The sequence below is a fragment of the Cygnus atratus genome, chromosome 2 (genome assembly GCF_013377495.2).
Source record: "Cygnus atratus isolate AKBS03 ecotype Queensland, Australia chromosome 2, CAtr_DNAZoo_HiC_assembly, whole genome shotgun sequence".
Taxonomy (NCBI): Eukaryota; Metazoa; Chordata; class Aves; order Anseriformes; family Anatidae; genus Cygnus; species Cygnus atratus.
The window spans coordinates 22299524-22312792 of NC_066363.1; the positions used below are offsets into that span (position 1 = coordinate 22299524).

At 44.3% G+C, this 13269-nt stretch overlaps 1 protein-coding gene across 4 annotated transcripts in view; it reads left to right on the plus strand.

Moving 5' to 3' along the window:
• The first annotated feature begins 4205 nt into the window (after positions 1–4205).
• Positions 4206–13269, plus strand: part of ITGA8 (integrin subunit alpha 8) — a 111663-nt gene continuing 102599 nt past the window's right edge. For 2 of the 4 annotated variants that reach the window (XM_035545243.2, XM_035545244.2), the window contains exons 1-2: positions 4213–4525; positions 4609–4733. In XM_035545243.2, the coding sequence (XP_035401136.1) occupies positions 4347–4525; positions 4609–4733 (304 nt within the window). In that variant the 5' untranslated portion in view covers positions 4213–4346. Of the gene's footprint in view, positions 4526–4608; positions 4734–13269 lie in introns of all 4 variants that reach the window. The other 2 variants (XM_035545241.2, XM_035545242.2) reach the window with 2 other exon arrangements.

Consider the following 13269-nt stretch of genomic DNA (forward strand, 5'->3'; position numbering starts at 1 on the left):
ATTCTTGGCTTTATCTTTCAGACAGTGCTAATTTCTATCTGATCCATCTGTGTGCTTTTTTTTATTCTTTCTTCTCTTCCTTGTGAGGCTGAATTTAGGGCAAAGAAGCCCAAGCTGGACTTAGGTAGTGTATATAGGTGATGTGGGAATAAGATGTATTAGGGTAGTGAAATGACAATGTCTGCACAACATTTGGTGAGCAGGAACAAGAACAGCCATTAGTGTAACACATGCCATGCTGCATTTGCTTTCCAGCTAGATGAGTGTCTACAGAGAGCTTGTGGCCAGTTAGTCTGGGTACTCGTTTGCACACTGAACTGCTTGACATACAGGATCAGGCATGCTCTGGAGACTCTAGTTGTGGGTTTGCTGTATTATGCTGCAAGTTTGCTGACCACAATAGCCTGGAAGATGCTGGGTAAATTGCTGGGTAGCTTGTTAGACTGGTTTACATTGATCTCATATGATTAACCTAGCTGACGTTTATAAAATAAGGAAAAATCTATTCCCATGAGATGTCTTGAAAATAAGTTGTTTGTTTGTTTGTTTTCTTCACGGGCTATAAGCTTAGGTCACTGGAAAGCTTAGTCTGCTCATTCTCAAAATAGCCTTAATGCTTTTCATATCTGAATTAATTTTGCTAAGATTTATAACTTGGACAGTGTTCACAGGGGTAAGGTTCAAAACTTAACGCTGAAAATCGTTTGTTGGCATGTGATGCTGAATGCACATCCCAGCAACTAGTGTCTGGGGGAAGAAGAAAGGTCTTGTGGTAGTAAAATTATTAATTAGTCTAAGGGACTCTAGCAAATCTTAAAGTACAGCTCAATGAGTTTGCTAATTACTAATTGATTTGGCTACAAGCAAAAATTGTCAGGCGTTTTACTCCCAAATGCAGGAGAGCATTCGTACTTAGGTCAGAAGTACAGAATGAGCCCCCTGATGAACCTGATCGCTTCGTTGCTCTCAGACTTGGATATGGGCTAAAATTCGTCCTTTTCAGTTAGGAAGGACAAGCAGGTGTTCAGATTCAGTAGCTGGCAGTAGCAAGCTGTTAAGAAATGTATGCCTTGTGTAGGGCATGGTCGTGTTCTCATTTCATCCTCTTGCTTTGCGACAGCATAATCAGTACAAAATACTGTCTGCAATGGCTCCAAGTGCGGTTTAGGAGAAGGCTTCCTGCTACAGAAAGAGTTACCGGGAAACAGCTAAGGGAACGGGTAAGCTTTCCTGTGGGAATTGGACACTCAAGGGTTCTGTACTGGCAGGTTTTGGAAAGATCCAACGGTAAAATTGGCGTTAGTTTTGACAAGATTTATGTTAAAATCCCAGATGATTCTTTGGAACATTTATCCTCCCTCTGCTAGCAGACAGATTACTAAATAATGGCATAAAATAAGATTAAAGGTTTAATAATAGTCTTGTATGAAATTCTAATATCTAAATTTTACTTAGGCAAAACTTTTTGTAGAAGCTTTCACTGATTTATTTTTAAGGTTGGAAAGACCATAATGATACGTTAACCTTACCAACTGCATATAATGTAAGCTGCAGAAGTTCACACTCTGAATCTCATACTTTATCTGTATAAATTATTTGGCTCCACATCCAATCTTCCAGTTATTCTGTAGAGTAAATAGGTTTATAATGACTTCTGGACTCTGGCTAAATGCTCTTATATAAAAGCTCTCTATCTTGGCTCCAGATCTGTTTCTAGAGCCTATTAAGACTTCGTAGTTCAACATAATAGACATTAGCATAAGGCAACGTTTACGGTAGCTGAATTCCTATTCATAGAATGGAATCACGGAACCATAGAATGGCTTGGGTTGGAAGGGACCATAAAGATCATCCAGTTCCAACCTCCCTGACATAGGCAGGGTTGAATATAGTAGTATCACGATATACCACTTTCATTTATTTGCCTTCACTTGCTTTAAAAATGTATGACTGTTAAGAGTAGGCATTATCCCCACAAGTCATTGAGGTACTTCTGAGTTTCGTATTGGTGCTTAGAACTCTAGGTGATACTAGTTCCATGTAAAATGGCCAAATACTGTCAATGGTTATGTTTCACTCTAGTAAGAGTAATAAAGTTAGTCAAGTTGTAAAGCTAACAGAATTAAGGAATATTACAAGCCTGTGGGGACAGCTGAGGGTCACATAGCTAATGCTGGAAATAAACACGCTGTTCTATTTTCGTGAGCAGGAATGTCAGTCTTATCAGAATAATCTTGCCATAAAACACTTAAAATAAAACAAACACAAAAGAAAAGAAACCAGAACCTCAGAACAAAACAAACTACTCTCAGCTGCTTTCATAGGTATGCACTACTGGAACATGTTTATAAATGGGTTTCATGAAAAATGTTCTCAATTTTTCTGATCTTTCCCTGATATTTTTTGGACACATCTTGCATTATAAATGATGAAAAACAACACTTTTTGTCCTAACAGAGCTGATTAAATATTTTTTTTTCCCTTTCCTTCCTTTCTTTGGGTTGGTCAGAAAAAATAAGACTGTCCCTTCTAGATGTGGGTGCAATGTCCCGTTTAGACTTGTTGGGGAGGGGAGCATTAACAGGCAGATGCAGTTTTACATACTCTTAACAAAAACAGCTAGAACACTATTGTCAGGCTCACTGGGGCAGAACAATTCAAGAAAGATGTTATACAGCTTTATTGGTTTTAGTTACTTTTAAGAAGAACTTATATGAGGAACTTTCTAAAAGTTGGTGAACCTTGCAGTACAGTAGAGTTGGCCATTTCTATGGGAATAAAGGCACGACATCTGCACCTGCACAGAGCTGTGGTGAAGGTCCACAGCAATGCTGTCCTCTGTGCGAATGTAAGGATCTCCCTTCAGCACGACAAAAGCTTATGTAGCCAGGCAAGCACTAACAGAAACTTACAGAGGAATTTCCTAACCGCTAATGATGGCCTCATTCAGAGAGCTGTGGTCAACAGCTCAATGTCCAGGTGGAGATCAGTGACAAGCGGTGTCCCTCAGAGGTGGGTAGTGGGAGCAGTACTGTTTAGTATCTTTATTAATGACATGGACACTGGGATTGAGTGCACCCTCTGCAAGTTTTTGGATGACACCAAGCTGTGTGGTGTGGTTGGCACAACAGAAGGTAGGGATGCCATCCAGAGGATGAACTGGAGCACCTCTCCTATGAAGACAGGCTGAGGGAACTGGGGTTGTTCAGCCTGGAGAAGAGAAGGCTCTGGGGAGACCTTACAGCGGCCTGCCAGTACCTACAGGGGGCCTGCAGGGAAGCTGGGGAGGGACTCTTTTCAGGGAGTGTGGTGACAGGACAAGGAGTAGTGGCTTTCAACTAAAAGAGGGGAGATTTAGGTTAGATAGAAGGAGGAAATTCTTCACTCAGAGGGTGGTGAGGCACTGGCACAGGCTGGCCAGAGAAGCTGTGGATGCCCCGTCCCTGAAGGTGCTCAAGGCCAGGCTGGATGGGGCTTTGGGCAACCTGGTGTGGTGGGAGGTGTCCCTGCCCATGGCAGGGGGTTGGAACTGGGTGATCTTTAAGGTCCCTTCCAACCTAAACCACTCCATGCTTCTATGACTCAAAAGTGTTCTGAACTGGGGGGTTAGTTAGCTTTACATCTTTCCTGTGGTGAGACATTTGGGTTTTTTGTTTGCATGATTTTGTTTGTTTGCTTTTTCTTTAATGCCCGTGTCACATAATAACCTAATGAAGGTCTCTTTTTTTTTTTCCGTGTGTTCAGTTTACTAAAAGGCATTGTCCAGCTGTCAGACCCTTCAGTTCAAACTCTAGAACATGCTGCAAGCAGAGGGAAATGCCCGCACAAGCCTCAACTCTGCAGACAGGGCTGGGCACACGGAGCTTTGAGGGGACTGACTGCAGGGCAGATCTAAGGGGGTGTCCCAGCTGACAGCTTCTTCTCCCAGCTCCACTGGTGGATTGTCTGTGACAAATCCTCCTCAGACAGCCCGGTGAATGCGGTACAGCCACGACGGAGCAACAGCCAGCGACAGCGTCGCCTCAGCGGAGCCCCTCAGCGGGGCAGCCGCGGCCGAGGCGCGCCGGGGCCGGCACCGCGGGGCTGAGGAGCCTCCAAGGCCGCCGTGCGTTCCCGGGGCTTCCCCGCCAGAGCCGCTCTCCCCCGGGGCCGCCGCCGCCGGCCGCGGGGCCGCCAGGGGGCGCCGGAGCGCGGCTCGCTGCCCGCCGGCCGTGGCGGCGGAGGTGGAGGTGGCGGTGGGGTGAGCGGGGCCGAGCCTCCCCCGCCGGCCCCCCGCGGCACCGCGCAGCTGCGCTCGGCTGCGGGGAGCTGCGGCCGGGCTGGGCGAGCCGCGCAGCGAGGCGAGGATGCTGCGCCGCCGGCAGCCGCCGTGCCCGCTCCTCCTCATCCTCCTCCTCCTCCTCCTCGTCCTGTCAGCGCTGGCGGTGGCCTTCAACCTGGACGAGGAGAAGCTGACGGTGTACAGCGGGCCCCCCGGCAGCTACTTCGGCTACTCGGTGGACTTCTACATCCCCGACCCCGGCAGGTGAGTGCGAGGCCGGCGGCGGGGGGCGGCGGGGCCGGGAGCCCCCCGCGCCTCCCCCGCTGACCGGGCGCCGTGCTCCGCAGGGTCGGCGTCCTGGTGGGAGCCCCCAAGGCCAACACGTCGCAGCCGGACATCGTGCAGGGAGGAGCGGTGTACCACTGCGCCTGGCCCGCCGCACGCTGCCAGCAGATACCCTTCGACAACACGAGTAAGTGAAGCGGGTCGCCGCCGGGTCCCCTCCCTGCGCTCCTCCCAGCAGCGGCGAGGAAAGGTGCTCCCGGCTTTGGGAACACGGCGCCTTCACGCGTCTATTCGGGTGGCCCCAGCCCTGTCTCGCTCGCTTCTCCCGCTCCTGGAAATCGCAGGTTATTCTGTGTGGTTATGCTCCGTCGCGGTACCTGGCGTGGCACGCTTGTGTAGTTCCTTACACAGAGCAAGAACCTTGCTTTCCTCCCTTTTTCCTCCTCTCGGGACGGGAGGCTAGCTGCAAAAAGATTTAGGCACGGTGTGGATAGATCATATCCACTTCCAAAGTCCCAAGACAGATGGTTCTTATTTAATTAGGGAGAGCACGCATTTTAAACAGTTCAGGCTGTTTATGCTTTCTGTTGTCTCTTTAAAGGTCTTGAAAACAATTTGAACCTAGTGTTTCCAGGGACATTAAAACCGATTGGTTTAATTCAGGCGAACTTCGACAGTTTAGCCATTAAACAAAAGTTACGGTTCTTTCGGTTATATTTGATCTTAGCTTTTATGTCGTATTTAAATACAAACACAATACACTTCAGTCTTGTGCTAGTCTTGAGCACAGATTAACTTAGAAGAGCTTACTTTAGTGTAGCAAGTAAGTGCAGTCCTTCCCCCTGTCCAGCCCCAGCCACCCTCCCACTATGACTGTGTTAGTGTTTACAACCTCCTCCATTCAGGACTCCCATCGTCCCATGTCTGAACAGGCTAGGAGCTCCTGCCCCAGGAGCCTGCAAAGCAGTACTGTATGTGCCTTTGGCTACTTGGGCATGGGAAGTGATGTAGAGCATATAGTTGTATATAAATGGGAATGTATGGGCATGGTATGCATACAATATTTTTATTGTAATGTGTCTTCGTGAGCTAGTACACTAATAAACCTAGTTGAGCAGATATTCTTCTATTTCTATCTTACAATTAGGTAATTCGTGTACCAGAAGTAGAATATGTTACCTACACAAATTACTTTTAAGGTTTGAAGAGAAAGCTTTCAGACCAAATGAAAATTCCATTGCGTTTTAAAGGGGCGTTTTGAAAAATGAATGAAAACCTAGTGATGAGACCTAGAACGGCATCTGGCTTTCCTGTGGGAAACTTCAGAAAAGTTCACTGCAGAGGCTTAGGACAACTCCATACGCTGTAGGCACAGATTTCCATTTGCGGGTACTACACTTTGAATAAAGGCACAACCACAGGCTGTTGACTAAGTACATCAGAAAGGCTTTGGACTGTGCCACATGACTGTTCAGAGAGGACAGAGAGCTTGGCATCTCCAAAGTGTTGTTCTTTCAGTCTGAGGCATTTTGTATCTCCCCTGGATAGATGCCTGACTTGCAGACATTGAAGTTAAGCAAGAAGCCCATTGTATGAACATAAATGCATGGTACTTGGAGGTGGGACTGCAGTACAGACATGTTTGGAAGTGTTACCGCTAGCTTTCCAATTCAGGTACCAAGGGCAGTTCAGGCGTCATTTCACACAATTTGGTGCTGGCCAGCTGCCCTCATAGACAAGGACCCCAGGAAGGTTTGCATAGCTTGTACCAATGCCCATTCTTCACTGCCAGCAACATAAAGGCTATCTCTAATATGCCTTAGATAATTCATTTTACGGAAGAAGAGATGTGTATTTCATGTCAGTTTTGTCTCTCCAAAATACTTCATTTACTGGAGCAATTTTTCCATCTTTTCCACATTTCCCCCAGAGCAGTCCATGTGAACTCTATCCTAGATGATGCTATTTATTTTAAAGAGCCTGTTACACACAGTTCCTGTCGAAGCCTTTGACCACTGTATGCCAAGTGAAAGTTAGCTGGTCCTTTTTAAATATTAGGGGTATTTTCAGATTACGGCTCTTCCTTGGACTGGCACCTTGTACTCACTATGCGTTCTCCCTCCAGCATCACTGAGAATTGCCATTACTCCCATTTTCTATTTTAATTTCCATTTTTGTATCCATTCTGAGAAACAAAAAAGTGAGTCTAGGTTGTCAAATACCATACAGGAAGTTGGTGATGGACCTGCAAACTGACACTGGATTTTTTTATCTTCCTCCAGTGCCTTAACCAGAATATAACAGGAACTGTCAGAAGACTGGAAATTCAGCTCTAAGAGCTTCAAATTTAAATTATTAAAACAAACAAACAGACAAAAAACAACAACAAAAAAACCTGCTCAATCAGTAACAGTATTTTTAAATTAACATCAGAAGCTAAAATTGAGGGTAACTAGAAAGAAAGGAAGAGAATAATGTAACAGTTAAAAGGCAGTGTGACCCAACAAATAGATAAAGAATTTATTAAATCAGTATTGTTCAGCCCGAAGGGTCCAATGGAGAACTTCTGAAAAGTTTGTTAAAGAAAAGCAGATTCACACATACTACAGCCCAAGTTAGAGACATGAAATCTCTGCAGGTCACGGAAACTGTGGAATTTCTGCTATAACCTAAAAATTCAAGTCATCAACAAATTCAGCTGGCTGATTGAAAAACACCGACTTCAACTGCATATGAGCATGAAGGCTTTTGATGTGCCTTCCATTTTTGAGGGCTGGGTACACAAAAGTAGTTCAGGTATGTTGTGTTCAATGCAAGTTATGCTCTCCCGTTGAGGGAACATACTGTGCACTTGGATGTTATTTGGACTTTTACTGCCAACAACAGCCATCATAGTTCAGAAAGAGAGAAGGTTCACTGTGTAAATTAGGAAAATTTTACCAAAAAAAAAAAAAAGCATAGTAGTCTTTTTGATTGCATCAAGACTGGAATTATCTCACAAGCAGGGTGTCTCTGCTGCCCTGTGCAGGTGCTGTAGTGTGCAGTCATTGCAAATCATCCTGTAACGTCGTAGTGCCTCAGTTTTGCTGGTGGAAATAAGTCTGTAAGTGGGTACCTAGTTGGTGAGACTCGTGTAATTGTACAGGTTATTGCACTGTTTCCAGAAAGAAAGTAGACCTAATTTCAAGGTTTCCTTCATTTGCAAATGCTTTGATATTATTTGTCTTAACACTATTAATATCTCGTTCCTGTGAAAATAATGATGTCGTTGAGTAGTTTCCTGTGGTGACTTCTGTCAAGATTCTGGACATTTTCTAATATCATGGTGTTACAGGTGTGGGGTTGCTTTGTACTAATTTATTGTTTCCCTTTATTTTATTGATTCCAAGACAGTGTTCCAAGACAGACACCTTAGCGAAAAGCTTAACCTTGGTTAGGTTAATATTAGGATGGTAAGTGCTGAGATAGGATGAACTTTGGTCCTGCATAGACTGTTTTGTTGATGATTTTTTTTTTCCCTCTGTGAACGTTACCTTCCTATTTTAAAAACAACTAAAGGTTTAGTTTAAAGAAAGCTGTTCTGTATCCTCCATGCCGTAAAGTCCTGAAGGGAGAATAGAGATGTGAAGCCTAACTGGACCTGCCACCCTGACACTAGTGTAAGACAACTGCAGGTGTTCCACAGAGGACCGGAGACAGGACACTGCAAGGGCAGCACTGGCAAGGTGCAGCTCACCTCCCCTCCACCACGCTCAGAACTAACACTGTCCTTTGTCTCCTGTAAGCCTTAAATTACAGAAGACAAATCCCTATGGCTTCTGAAGTTCTCTTGCTCCTCTTTGTTTTTCCTCAGGAACTAAGACTGCATGAGGAAATAGGCATTGTGTTGGTTACTAACATATACCTAACCGGAACACACACTGTTCGGTCAATTCCCTGTGAAAGATAGGCAAACACTTTAACAATGTGTCATTACTTCTGAGTGCCATGTCCTGGCTGTCAAACACAAACTAGGTTCCTTACTACTAGCAGTGATACTCAAGGCTGCTCCTGAACTCTCTGTGGCCCAGCCTGTAGTTAGGATGCACAAGCTGGTCTGAGTGCTATGCGCTGCTGCTGAACTTGTGTTAATGTGGAAGTGTGTGTGGGCTAAGCTGCTCTGATGAGAAGATGGCTTACTTAGAGTTAGCAGAGGTGTAGGAGTATCTGCAGCTCGTTCCTACAAGTCATAGCAGAGAAGCTGTGGATGCCCCATCCCTGGAAGGGTTCCAGGCCAGGCTGGATGGGGCTTTGGGCAACCTGGTCTGGTGGGAGGTGTCCCTGCCCATGGCAGGGGAGTTGGAAGTAGATGAGCTTTAGGGTCCCTTCCAACCCAAGCCATTCTATGATGCCACCTAACTGACGTTGTTCTACTGAGAGTTCTCCCAGATTGTCACTAATCTCTCATGTCACCCATCTTTGCTCCAGAGCAGTCAACCCAGACATTTCCAATGCACTGAGGTTACTTACCTGCAAACTATGTGTATAATTAGTCCTCCTGATGAAATAAATCGTTCCTGACAGGGAACGGAGGAGGGAAGGAGGATGACATTTTGACGTACATTGGGAATTGATTCCGCCCAGCCATATGTAAGTCACGTAACAGGACATTCCCATTTGGGTGGACCAGTGATATGGCCTGCAGCCAAGAAGGGGATTTAGCAGTAACTCTCCGTGTTTCCTGCTGGTGATGCAGTGCTGACTCTGCAGTCCCTTGTTTGCACTTCTTCAAAGCTCCCTAAATCTAGGTACTGGAGCCAAGACTGAGAGGAAGCTGAAAGCGCTGTCCTTCAGAGCACAACTGGTGCTTTAACCGACCTTGTTGCAGCAGGGAAGTGAGATAAAGTATAAGGGAAGGGCTTTTAGTATCCTCTTACTCCAGGAGATACGGACTGAAGGGCAGAGACTCTTCTCCCTTGTTTCCCTGCTCTGTAAGGCTGTCCTATTGCATTGCACTGTCAGGATGTGATACTCTTTGAAATGTAACGGGAGAACAGGGGAACAAGTGTTGGCATTATCTTAGAGAGATGTGATCTGAATTTCCTCTTTCCTACACAAAGCCAACTTCTCCTTTTCAGTTTCTCCGTTATGAAATGAGGTTTACAGTGAGTTTTTCTGCTTTAGCACTGAGGTAAAATTACCAAGTCCTTGCGTTTAAACTGGATGCTCTTCCTTTCGGCTGCCAGAAGAGGTAGCAGGAGAGCAATATGAAGAAATCTTTCTCCCCTCTATATTAACTGGGGAACTTCTGAAGCTCTCACGGCATCTTGCAGCCAGAAGCAAACTTAAATGCCCCCTGAAGTACACTGTTGTGTTTGAGATCTGTTAAGAAGCTAATACTTCGTATTTCAGAAACTCATTATAATAGTTATTTTTAATTGTAGTGCTAAACAAACCGTAACAAGTTCTGATGCTAATTAATGTTAAATTAGCTCTGAAGGGCAGAATTTTAGATGCTTGCCCTAGGTTTCCAGGACTCACTGGAGTCGCCTTTGCTATCAGTCAACTTCACCAGTTTTAGTAAAAATAGGTTATGGTTTTTAAAACTAGCTGGAGAGAATTTGAACGGGCTCTGAACAGGGACAGGTGAGGGGGAATATAGGTCAGACCTGGCCAAGCATGCAGTTGATAAAAAACATGAGCTAATTTGGCCGGCAGTTGAGCTGATTGTAACAGAACCCAGGTATACTGTATAAGGAAAGGATGTCTTGTGGGACTTGAGAGATTCAGTTACATGAAAAAATCATTAGCTGCAAAGATGCTAAGATTCTGGGGAGAACTTAGAATCTTGTTATAAACTAGAATTTGCATCTCAAGAGAAAATGCTGAGGGAGAACTTTGTTGTACTTTGAAATGTTGACGCATTTCAGTCACTATGCCAGTAAGACCTTATCTGGAGCCTCATGGTTCACTTGTGGCACTCTGGTTTATAATAGACCCTTGTGGATTTCTTTTATAAATCTCAGCATTATCTAAAGAAGGGAAAAAAAATACCCTTAGCTGTGTTAGTTCAAGCCCCGAGGTCTTAATTTGTTTTTGATCAGATAGTACTTAGGCAAAAAATCCTGTTGGGTTTGATGATGCTTTTTTTTTTCTTAATTCATGGAATTTAAGTCCAAATAAAGCTCTCTAGATACGATCTATTAAATTAAAATAACTCATATGAATAGAATCTAAGGCACAATAAAATAAAATAAAAAACAACATAGAAATTAAATAGATGTTTATAGAGTCAGATAAATATAAAAATAGAGGCAACTCTTCTCGTCGTGCGTGGGTTTTGCATGTCCTTACTGTCTCAAATACTATGGAGTCTTTTTTATACAGCATTAATGTTGAATGCATCTGCTTGGCTTGGTTCCCTGGATGATGGTTAGCCTTGCATTTGTGTTCTGACTCTCTGCTGAAGACCTAGTATCAGTGGCCCTGTGGAAGCTATTGGCTTACCTTCGGTTAATAATGGGTGGTATCATTTGAATCTTTTATGGTGGTGATACCAAAAATAATCACTCTGCCATGCTGGTAGGGCTGACAAGACCACCTCTTACCTCACTTCTAGAGTATGGGACCAGTACAAACCCTTCCCTCTCTCTCTTCCCTCCTGTAAAGCCATGACCTTACCAGTGCAGCAGGGCTGATCTCCAAGTTAAAGCAGGTTGCTTGGAGCTTTGCACATGTAGCCAAGTTCTGAATTTACCCAAGGGTGGAGATGTCACAGCCTCTCTGGAGAAACTGTTGCAGTGCCTAATCACTCTCCCTGTGAGGGGTATTTTATTTATATTTAATCAGAAATTCCCTTGCTGCAACAAATGTCTGTTGCCTCTTTTCCTTTTGCAGTGTACCTCAAGTGGGAGTTCGGCTCTCTCTTTCTACCTATTGAGCACTGGCTGAAGTGCAAACAGATGATAGAGATCCTCCTTTGCTTTCTCGTCTTCAGGCCAAGCAACTACAAGTCTTGTACTGGTGTCTCAAAACTGTACTGTAGCATTCTAGGTGTTGCCCCATGTGAGGGGGATATTCACTTTTCTTGACCTATAAATATTTATAGAAATATAATTGTTTGGTTTGTTTATGTATTTATATTCACATTATAGAAATACGCATAGGCTGAGATGATTATTCAGCTCCACTCTGTGTATGTATAATTAGGTATGAATATATATGTAATAACTATCTTACATTTTATATTTTCCCTATACATTTGTTTATAGACATGGATATGCATAAATACATAAATATATCAAAACAGGTATTTAAAAGGGATTTGCCATCCTGGATGTAGTCTGATTAGACACAGGTTAGTGGGCGTAGTGTAAATGAGCCTGCTACAGGTGCCTGATGAATGGCCATGTATGTTTATCCATTCTAGCACATACAGGCAAACACATGCACACAGAGCCAGTGAAGACAGTACTTAACAAAGTTCATGATGAGTGAGAACTGACCTGAAAGAGTTGCAGGTGCATTATATAGCTGGATTTGCTGCTTTGATTAGAAGCGTTGTTTTCCTGTATTAAGTTTGTTTAAAGTATTTTGCTTTTATTCGAGTATTTTCAAATTCTAGTAGATAGTTAATTTTTTACTTCTAGTTTTCAAGAACTGGATGAGCCACAGTGAGCCATTATCAGTATCTGCAAATATTTTTATGCAGATCCTAATTAACAACAAAAAAGAAATATTTATAAGGGTGATGTTTGATTCATGCCTGTTAAAGAGTTTATAATGTACTCATTCAGTGCCTGAGAGGAGACCAAGCCCTGTAGTGCCAAATTTAGTTTAATATGTGCAAATGATGGGCTGGCATTTACACTTTTTCCAGGTTCAGGCTTTAATTTCCTAAAACCAAATCTCTGTGCTGTTGTTCTTTTGCATTGCTGTTGCATTTTCCTGTCTGGACTTATTTTTTTCTACTTGTCCAGGTACTGCTTTGGTGATTTCAGGAGCCTCTTTCCCTTTAGTAGCCCCTAGGTAGCTCAAGTCTATAGCAGTGGCTGAAGGAACGCTGATCTTGAGAACCATGTTTCACCATCTCCAGCACTGCTTCTGAAGCTGGCTTGTGGGGTAGTACCAATGCACGGGAGTTTTGGCTCCTGCAGCAGAAAATGAGATGATTTGGGGCTGCTAACATGCACCTATATTTAGATACAGACATCTCTCTGCCCTTTGCATACTCTTGCTTGTCTGGGCCTTAGCCTGCAATACAGTCCTAGCCAGTACAATGACGAGTGACTCCAGGGCTGAGGTTCAAGCCAAATTTGCGAGTGATCCAGACTGTTGACCATCTGGAAGAGCTCCTGGGCTGGCCCTGAAGCAATCCAGCTGGGACTGAGGTGCTCGCCAGGCCTCTCAGCGGGCAGGCCCAGGCGTTGTGTGCCCGGCCCAGCTGCTGCCTTCCAGCCTTGCTCTCCTCGCGCAAGCGTCACGTATCGTGATACAAGATAGCCTGGACTCCTTCCTAAAAGGGGCCAGGCATGTTCCTCCAGAAGAGAAGATGACATTTGTATGCAACCTGAATTCGAGCCAAGTTTTTGCTGCTCACAGAAGTATAGCTTAGCCTGAGGGCAAAGCAGACGAGACATAGCCTGTGGGCCTCAGAACCCCATAAATAACACAAGGAGAGATATTTTGCTGTCTTATTAAGGATGTTGTCAGGTTACAGACATCTTTTGAAACACTTAGCACAG